General features: G+C 49.8%; 2 protein-coding genes across 2 annotated transcripts; one reads left to right on the top strand and one right to left on the bottom strand.

Moving 5' to 3' along the window:
* Window positions 1-4032: 4032 nt before the first annotated feature.
* BDZ83DRAFT_784599 (uncharacterized protein) lies at window positions 4033-5402 on the bottom strand (the record flags this gene model as incomplete). The annotated part of the gene is made up of 3 exons (XM_060515611.1): window positions 4033-4398; window positions 4439-4895; window positions 5383-5402. 3 exons carry the CDS (start codon window positions 5400-5402, stop codon window positions 4315-4317), a joined length of 561 nt encoding a protein of 186 aa, XP_060362135.1. The 3' UTR covers window positions 4033-4314.
* A 1994-nt stretch (window positions 5403-7396) lies between these two features.
* On the top strand, window positions 7397-8187 carry BDZ83DRAFT_583842 (uncharacterized protein; the record flags this gene model as incomplete). The annotated part of the gene is made up of 2 exons (XM_060505701.1): window positions 7397-7636; window positions 7693-8187. 2 exons carry the CDS (start codon window positions 7397-7399, stop codon window positions 8185-8187), a joined length of 735 nt encoding a protein of 244 aa, XP_060362134.1.
* Between the last annotated feature and the right edge of the window lie 1547 nt (window positions 8188-9734).

Below are 9734 nucleotides of genomic sequence, written 5' to 3'. Positions count from 1 at the left end.
CCGCGACCGTCGTGGACGCGGTAGGTACCAGCGCTGTGCCATGCCATACGGATGAAGAGACCTCCATAATGGCCAAAGTCGGCGGGCCACCAATCCTGAGAGTCGGTCATCAGAGCCGTCAGGTCCTTCTTGACGCCATCGTAGTCAAGGGTCTTGAAGGCAGAGACGTAGTCAAAGTCACCACCTAACGGGTTGGTGACGGGAGTGTGCTGGCGGAGGATGTTGAGCTTGAGGGAGTCGGGCCACCAGTCGCGGTTCTTGGTGCCGCCACCTCCGGTGTTCATGGTCCGAATGAAGGGACACTTTTCCTCGGCCATGGTGTCTGATTATACAGATTGTTTCTTTGGTATGTGTTTCGATGTATTGCCTGGTAGAAGGGAGATTGATGTTTCTCTTGAACTATCAATTGTCGGATTGTGTAGAAGAAGGAGAGAAGGCAAAAAAGAAAAAGGGTTCACTCCCAGATATGCTCGGCAAGTGGAAGGAGGCGACCCCGCGTTTTATGCCATGGCCCCCCTCCCCCTCACTCATTGCATGACCAATGGGCCGGTTCTTGTTGGCGGTTGAGGGGTGGGTGGTCGAGGGCCGAGTACATAGTAACAACCACTGTGCACTTTCATCTCTTTCCTATTATTGCTGCACTAACGTGTGACAGCAGGAACCATGCCGTAGTCATGTTGGTGTGGGTGGGGGTTCTCGAGATTTGGGCGGAAGGCGTTCAGGGTAGCTCGGGGCGGAATGACAAATGATGGGAGGCGACGGCCATGTTTTCTCAAGGGTCTTTGGGTCCTTGATTGTTCGAGAACGCCCGACGAACGGCTAGTCGTTGTCTCGTTGTCTCATTGCCCCCACCAGTTTGGTCACGAAGAGATGTAGGCTTTGCATCGCGATACCGGCTCGGAGATTCGAGATGTGCTCGAGGGGGCGCGGTCCAGCTGGATGCAGCGAGGGGTCGAGGGAAGTTATCGCGGTGTTAGGGAACGGGTAGAGCAGGCTCATGTAGCTATGACGCGGACATTCAAATGTTTGTCGGCGGCCCCTAGCAAAGGTCGGAGAGATTGCCTCATTGGTGCGTTAGCTTCACAGTTTGTAAAAGATGCAACAATACCGTGAGCTTGCGTGACCAGCATGGAACAGTAGCTTGGGCCGATTCAAAATGCCGTGCGGGGAGGACCCATCGACCCATTCGACAGGTGCCGCTTGCTCTCCGAGCCGGGGAAGAGGCAGTAGGTGTTCAGTACTACAAAAGAGCATGTAAGAAAGCAGAGATGGGATGTGGCAGAGTTTGGACTGTCTGTAGCTGCAGGTCAAGGTCAAGGTCTACGCAGTATGGAGCGTGGGAGCATGAGGTGAGGACCCTTGCGTCCAATTGAAACAGAGGTGATAAGCAGCGGGTAGCCATGCCGCCATGTGAAGTGTGTGGTACGGGGTACTCCCCCATACAATACCTTACCACAACCTCATGGAACATTGAGGTAAGGTGCGTTAGACAGTGACATCGGAACCCAGCGGAATTGAACGTTCGCTGTTGTGTTCCGTTCGCTCCGACCCGGCTGTGCTCCATCGCTTTACCCCGTTTTGCTCCATTTATCCCCCATTTACGCGACCAAGCGGGGCTGTGTGGTTCAGGAAGGGACTTCCATTGCGTCTGTTGTCTGCTCTTTCGCGCAGACCGCAGTTGTCCTTGACGCCTTCCGTGAGGAGAATTGAATTGAACGACTCCTGGTTGGCCGAGACAGCCCCGCAAATCGCCTTTTCCTCAGCTGTTTTTGCTGCTCTTCCGAAGCTCCTTCCTTCCCGTTCCCCTCCACGGATGCTACGCGGTACGTGCATGTACGCGCCTACCTTATTGAATCACCTCACTTTACCTTACCTTACATAAGGTACTCCGTACAGAGTATGAACCTCGGTACCTACCTAGCACAGCTATATTTACCCAACTGCAGGCAAAACGGCCAAGGGGGTAGCTTCTTATAAAGTCCACGACGTCACACCCACCCCACTTTGTGACTGCTGCCTCCCACCGCGAAAAGTCGCGGAAAAGTCGAGACCATCGGCTGGGCACTCACACGCACTGTGGATATCAACGCTAAGTGGAAGAGGAAGTAGACCAAGCCGCCGGACAGCACCTCAAAGGAAACCGCGTCGGGTTGTTGGAGTGACGATCATGGTTAAAATCGCCGGTTTTCGGACCTTCTTTATAATCACAAATGGTGTACAGAGCAGACGGAGCACAAGGCCAAGGCTTTGTGTTCAGGGTAACGATATCCCAGCAACACACCCACAACCTCCATGGTCTAGGGTCAGGCCTATGCTCGCCGATCAGAAAAAAACCGTCCATTCTAGTATTCGCTGCATTGAATCCGGGTGACCTGTGACCTCAAACTCTCATTGCCATTAAGGCCATCTTCAGCCAATACTGCGCCGGAGCTTCAACCTTTCCCCCACACTCTTGGCAATTCCGGGATTCGAGCGAAACATCACCGACCCAGTTTCTCGTCGCCCATCCACTCTCTTCCCAAGTACCCATCCCCGGCCCGTCTGCCAGACCCGTTTCTGTCTCCAGTATCTCCATTCCCACCGCCGGTGAGCGGGCCCCATCTCACACGTGTCGGCCCCGGTTTTCGTCAATGGTTGATCTCATCGACTTGATTTGAAATAAAAGAGCGGTTCTGGAATCCCCTCGCTCCACAGCATGTGACTAACTCCCCAAGCTGATAGTGAAAATCGCCAAGGGTTCTCAATTGCAATTCACGATAGGTTTCCAGATTTACGACGGCACTTGGCACAATGGACCCCTGCGGATGTGAGCGATGTCGGCGCCGTTGTATTAATAATTCTTCAGCATGCATGTGAGTCAAAGAGGCAAGTTCTTCATCGTTGAGGGCTTGCATGTGTCAACGCCACCTGCAGACTTGAAGCCTGGTGACAAACTAGATCATTCGGAGCCGATGGCTCCCAGCTCGGATGAAGCTAGTATCGGAAGGTGAGATTAGAGCCGAAACCTACCTGGACTTCAGTCAAACCAAGCTTTTTCTTCCTGTGGCAGAGGGCTCAGGGGCGGTAATGCAATCCGTGATCTCAAACCTAAGGAACTCGAAGTTCGATGTTGATAGAGAGAGAGAGAGAGTTGTAGTAAGCTCTGGCAATGTGCTCTAGACACAGAGTGACTGTGAACTTGAGCGCTTTACCTTGAGCTACTCAACTCAACCGACTAACTCATCAATCAGCCAACTAACTAGGCAACTCAAATGAACAACTATCTCAACATCTCTCTTGATCATTTCGACTGAGGGTCCAAAGTTGAGTTGATTGCGTCGAGTGCAGCGCCGGCGGACATGGAAACTATGCGGTTCTCATCAGAGCTTACTTACCTAGAGATAGATACAGGCGAGTAGGACGACGTGGAAACTAAATGCAGCTTGATATGTCTCAATTTCCGTTGCTAATCCTTTCGTCATCGTCAACGCTGCCTTTCTTCTTATTCTCATTCCTTGGTTTCCGATCAGTCGGCGAATGATATGCCTGAAGAAGCCTAAGAAAGGCATGGACATGGGAATCGGTCCCTGATTAGAGGCTCATACTACTCTAGAGCCTGAGGCCGCTGTTCCTACCACAATCTGGCTGAGCCCAACATCTCAACTCTGATATTCGGAGTAATTGGTACGATTATTGATCTCGTAGGCTTCCTGAAGAACAAATTTGAATAGTGCGCCACCCTTGAAATGAATTGTGCAGCTACCGGGTTGAATAGGAGGATGGCGTGGACGCAACGTGGCCAGTGGCAGGATCATCCCACGCCAAACTCGCCTCAGAAATTTAGAGAAGAAAACGATTATCACCGACTTCTTACAGGATCTTAGCGTGGCATATAATCGAGAGAAATGCATGGCAAACTAGAATCGACGACGTGGAATTGCGTATATCGAACTCACAGAACGAACCTACTATCTCCAACCTGCTTGTGCAGCGAAAAAGTGGATAAACCCAATCATCTAACCACCGGCAGCTCAAGTCTAGCGAGCCTCTAAATCCAAGACTGTCAAGATATATCATATTGGCGATCGCATCAGACAGTTCATCGACTCAAGCGGACCTGGCGTCTGCCGACATATGAGCCTCCTCATCCTCAGGGAAGGGTTGGAAAGACAACCTCACTGAATTCTGCTGGAGAATTACAACTGGTGTAAGCCCACACAAGCCATCATTCGAATAACAAAATTGAGGCTCACAATGCAAGACACCGCAATAAGTGCGTTTCGCCAGTGCAGTCCTATTTCTTGCTGTAGTAGAAAGAAAGATCCAAGGCAATGTCTACAGTATCCCAGCCATAGTACTATTTTGCTTTACATAGCTATGTCTGTTTCCGGAACTCAAACTAAAGACCTTGGGATTTGTCTGTTGCAAGTATGCGTAGTCTCCCTCAGCTTCTCCGTACACCATCTTGAACGAGAGGCTTCATCGTCGAAAAAGCATATCTCGCAATCTTCCACTCCCCATCTTCCTTCTTCATGATGAAAAGCTCTTGATTCGCGTGCTCCTCCGAAGCCTGTGTCGCCAACATCGTCTTCGTTCCCTCGGCTGTTGTCCTTGCGAATGCCCAGTCCGGGGACATGACGATAATCTCTTCTATTGAAAACGTGATGACGAGCTGAACCGATGAGAAGATGCGCGTGTAGGATTCGCGAAGTGAGGCGGTGCCCACGGCGGCTGTGAAGTGAGGCGGCATGATGACGCCGTCGGACGTGTAGAGACTGACCACATCCTCGTCGTTGCGGCTCTTAAGAGCAGTTCCGTACGCGTGGAGAACTGAAGTGATGGCTTCAGCTTCGGGGGAAGACACTTTGTGGGGAGTTAGCAACGGCTTGAAGTGGTAACATAGTTCCTTTGACCACCTACTAATTGCGACTAATTGCAAGTGGTTAACGTAATGTTTGGATAGTTAATATGCCTCGCCGATTTAATTTGTCTCAAGCCCTTTAAATGATACTTATATTACTTATACATCGTATCCAAATTGTAAGTGGAGGAGCTTATCTCGGTCGTAAGTGGGAGTTTGATGGCAAGAGTGGGGGTGGACCATATGCCGGCTTGCGACGTGAAGATATCATCCATCTTTCCGGCTACACCAACCGAAATTTGTGTTACCAAAGTCTTTGACTAATTTATCATGCAGCTTCTGAGATATTGATATCGGCAAACCATGGAACATTCTTCGAACTGCAAGTGATGATCGCTTACAATATCGAACACTTTAGAATATACCAAATACTCAATTGACTAAGTACTTTGGTTTAAAAAACAGGCATTTTAAGACCACAAAGTGAGTCTATAATAGTAAGAAAGTGAGAAACTGAGGCCTCGTTCGTGATTTGAACATACTTAGGGCAAGAAGCAGCCATGATATTCTTCTAGTCCTGTAGTAATGATGTGTCAGAAACTTGCTCAATGTAAGTGCAGCTCTCAAACACCTCAGGCGCCGTAAACTATTTTGAAGCAACAACAATGAATCTGAATGAACACCAGGACCACAAGATGGCATGGGCATACTGATATCCGACATGCACCAACTGTGGAACGGTGACAGCATCCTGATTCCTGAAAGATCTCTTTATCTTCCTGACTTCCCTCCATGTTAAATCTTTTCAAGCTCGATAATACAATGGGAACAGCCTGTAGCAAGCGTCTTATTGCTTTAATCTCACCATAAAAGTGCGCGAATGTCTTTGCAGTGATGCTATCCCGTAGTCGATGGGATGCCCTGAGTCTCATTTGCGAGCCCAACTTATCTTCGGATGCGTATTGTAATAGAACCCGCATGAAGACCTCAATTTCCTCCAAACTACGTCCAGTTCAGCCAAACATAATAAACCCTCCCTTCATTTCTGGTAATATGGCTGACTGGCTTCCCGCGCTTGGGTGCGCATGTCACTGCTCGCCCCTTATTGGACCCTTACTTGTATGCTCGGTGGTATTCATGTAGCCGCCGACAATACTGAATCGTTGTTACTCCATTGAAATCTGAAATTTCATACTCCCAAATTATCCCTGATGGCAAACTTCAGTCTTGGCGCAGAGACTTGGAAAGTAGCCACGCCTGGGCACCTGTAACTCAGTCATTGTCACCAGTGGCTTATGGGCTCTCTAATTTTGAGAGTAGGCTTGAAGATCTTCCAAGGAAAACGTGATTCTAAAAATGAAAAACACCCCTGGAATTGACCTCTCTTGATATGAGCCCTAGCCAAGCAGACCCGGAAACCTCCTTGTTGTGGCGGCTGGCCCAAAGTGAAGTAATTGTCAGACTGATGCTCGATTCATTGACGGCCGCTTGCAGCTTGTGTTACAGCGAAAAAACCGGTCTCTCCGGCCAAGTAGGTAGACCTGGAAACGAGGGCTGAATATACAGGTCTAGACCACCACTTAGCGCAGTCACCGACAGGATGGAATCATCAATTCCGAGGCTTTGATTGCCTGGTAAAATGTAACGGCTTTGATTTTAACTTCTGGGGCTGAGTGGGTGGCATAGGCTTCCCCTGGCAAGAGACCGGGGTCCGAAAAGGGCGGGGCGCTCAGAATCCGCTGAAGAGCGAGAACCTTGACTCCCATGACTCCTTCTCACATTGCAAAGCCTGTTTTTGAAGGCTTCATTACTTAAGTGCCTGATTTTTTGTTGTAAGCTGTAGATCTTCTCAGCTCAAATCTCCCAAGACGAACCGCCTCATCAACTGCCCTCTGATTACGGTACTGGCGTCAGCGGGTGGCTTTTATCTATTCGCTTTGTATGGGCTACTACAGTCTACTAGTAGGGCTGGGCGAACTAGCAGTGCCGCCCCTGCAAGGGAGCAAGCCACTCGATACTGGCGATCGGGGAATAATGCTGCGATCGCTCTGTGGCGTCTTTCCCCAACAGCCGCTTAAAGACTTGAGATGCCACACTCCGCGTCTTAGCCTACATCGGCCCCCAGAGCCCCGGAATGGATTTGTGCGACTTCACGCAAGACAATACGCAAGGGCGAGCCAGCGATTGGGCAACGCGGCCAGCAACTGGTATGATGGGCTGGGGACTAAAAATCCATTACCGCGGAAGAAACCCTGTCTTTGCCGGTCAGTCGAGCGAAACGTGCCGTGATCCTTCAAGCTAACGTCGATATGATCCGATTGTGTGACCTTGAATGCGAAGTAGGAGCCCGAACCAATGCCTACTTGTATGTCACTCTTGCCTCTAGCCGGGAAATATAGTCAACCCAATATCAGGGTCTGGGTCCACACTCTCCGGCCCGATCTGATCTTCTTTTCACGCTTCATACACTAGGAACGGGTACCCAACGACTACGCAGCCTTTGCACCTGGCTGTTCCATCGTTCATAGTAGCATTCGGCAAGTGCGATGAATCAAGATGGCGGCTGAACTCTACTTTGAGCAATGCTGGGCTATTCTGAGCACCATCGGCATCTCAAACGTCTTCCTGGGCCTCATCGTCATCAGCATCACGAAATTCTCAAGCATCGCGCTGGTCCCGATCATCACTAGCATGGCCTGTGCCATCGCGAATGGGCTATGTTTTCAAATATTTTACACGAATAGTTCACCATTGGATAGGGCGCTCGCGTCTGGGTTTGCCGATACGTTCTGGCTGGTACGACATCCTCTGGATTCCCTGGTCGCGAGTTCCATGATTGACACCTAGTTCAGATCCAAGAAGCCGGCATATCATTCTACTCGTACGCCATGTTGACTCACATGTTGACGGGTCGCAGTCGGACGATCTACCTGACGGCCTTCTGGATTCTGTTTGCTGGCATCACCGTTCTTCGCGGTACGATTTTGATAGCTCGAGTCATGGGCATCTACGACGAAACCAACAACACCGCCTCGAAGGTCGTCGACTTTGCACACGTTGGATACTTTGTGCTCCTGGCGCTTCTGGAATGTCTGAGCGCCTTCTACTTGCTGCGGAAATTCGCGTCGACGAAGAAGAGGTCGTTGCGGGCTGCGCTGAACATCAGCTTGTGGGGTCACTTGATGCGCAGCACGGAGATACGAGTGTCTTCTCTGGCGTTGATCGGGGTGTCGAGGTCCATCACCTACACTTTCCACCCGTCGCTATTGAATACGCCTACCACGACGCCCAGGCAGATCGACCGATTTGTTTACACCTTGGAATGTATATTTCCTGTCATTCTATAGTGAGTATGAATCTTCTGGGAGCTTTTATCGATTTCATCGGCTTACCTAGACGTTGAAGTTTCGATCTGTTAGCTTGCAAGATCCAGTCCGAGAGTCATGGAGCAAAGAACAGTTCTAACATACGGCACGTGGAAACACCAAACATCTTGACAGATTCTGTTACTGGTGAGCTCAGCAGTACAATCTCGCCGTCTTCTGAAAAGCCTCTTGAGAGTTGTAGAGAAAGTAGAAGATAGTGTTCACGTTCGAATCTATGTGGCTTGAAAAGTTTGACTGAAAAGTCGTTACTGGACTGCTGCAGGTGATGACCGCACCTTGCATGAGTTGCATTCGTTGTCTTACTTAATCTGGCAGGCTCCTAGCCGTATCTCAAATCACACCTTCCTGGACTGCATGTTCCCCGGGAATAGTTCCCGAAGCCACATCGGGTTGACGTAGTCCAGCTAAGACAGCATAACTTGAGTGAGCCTGTCGCTGAACCCCTCTTGCAAAATACTTTCAAAGGTGCGGTGCGTTGATGAACTATCACACTCTGCATCACAGTTACGATATACCCCCACTCACTGTTCCATTACAATCGGCATCTATACCAGGTATTTGATGCAAGGCGGCCCCCCATTCCTCGATCGGTGACCGAGCCTCACGGCCTTACTTCCCGAACTCCGAGAAGTAGAACATCATCCTGGCTCTGCCCTGTAGAGCTCATGATTAGAAGGTAACGACGACTATCAATGCTATGTGGCATTGAGCCCCACGAGAGTCTAGTGCAACGAGTTTATTGAAGTTGAACCCGATAGGCCCGCCGCTCTGCTGACAACTCAGACGGGGCTTTTAGTGTAGGTGTCAGAGATGGTTCACATAACACAGCCGCAAGATGCGACGTTGAACATGTGGATCACCAATACGGGTAGATGAAACAAGGTTTTGTTTAATCGTTTCACTGATAGGGTGCCTCTAAGTCTAATAAAGCGGAACTGCAGATCGGCTAGAATAGGGGTACCACAAAACCAAAGTGAACATGTTCGAATTGTGCCCCCACGTGCCTCTGACTCTTCGAGCACTCTAGGATACGAAAGCTCAGGAGACAAGCTTCACTCAGTCTCCACAACCAATGTAGATGCAACTCTTGCTGCAATGCTGCCGTATCCCTTGACGACATGGATCTATGCACGGAATACAGATACTACGCAGTAAACAGCACCAAACCGCTGACACGTGTAATCGTGGCGCCTCGAGCAATCGTATTTGGTATTCCCTGTCTAAAGCCTACAACCTAGAAGAGACTTGATGCCCTGTTGAGGACACCACTACGTAAGAAGCTGTTGCACTTCCGGTGGGCCGCGATGTTGTATACTTGACAAAGAAATTAGGCGCTGCTGCATGTAGTGATCCGCTCATAACCGTTCATCTGTGAGCATTGCGTAAAGATTGATCCTCATACCCTTAATCAAATACTCGTCATGTTTTTTGTTCGAGTTTGCGGGAATCTTAAGGCGGCCGAAGCTTGACAAGGGTCTACTAATCGTGGTGGGGACAATCACTCAGTT

This window comes from Colletotrichum acutatum (assembly GCF_030867785.1).
Source record: "Colletotrichum acutatum strain CBS 112980 chromosome Unknown BDZ83scaffold_85, whole genome shotgun sequence".
Taxonomy (NCBI): domain Eukaryota; kingdom Fungi; phylum Ascomycota; class Sordariomycetes; order Glomerellales; family Glomerellaceae; genus Colletotrichum; species Colletotrichum acutatum.
The sequence above is the reverse complement of the archived record's forward strand: the minus strand, read 5'-3'. Positions and strand labels throughout refer to the sequence as shown.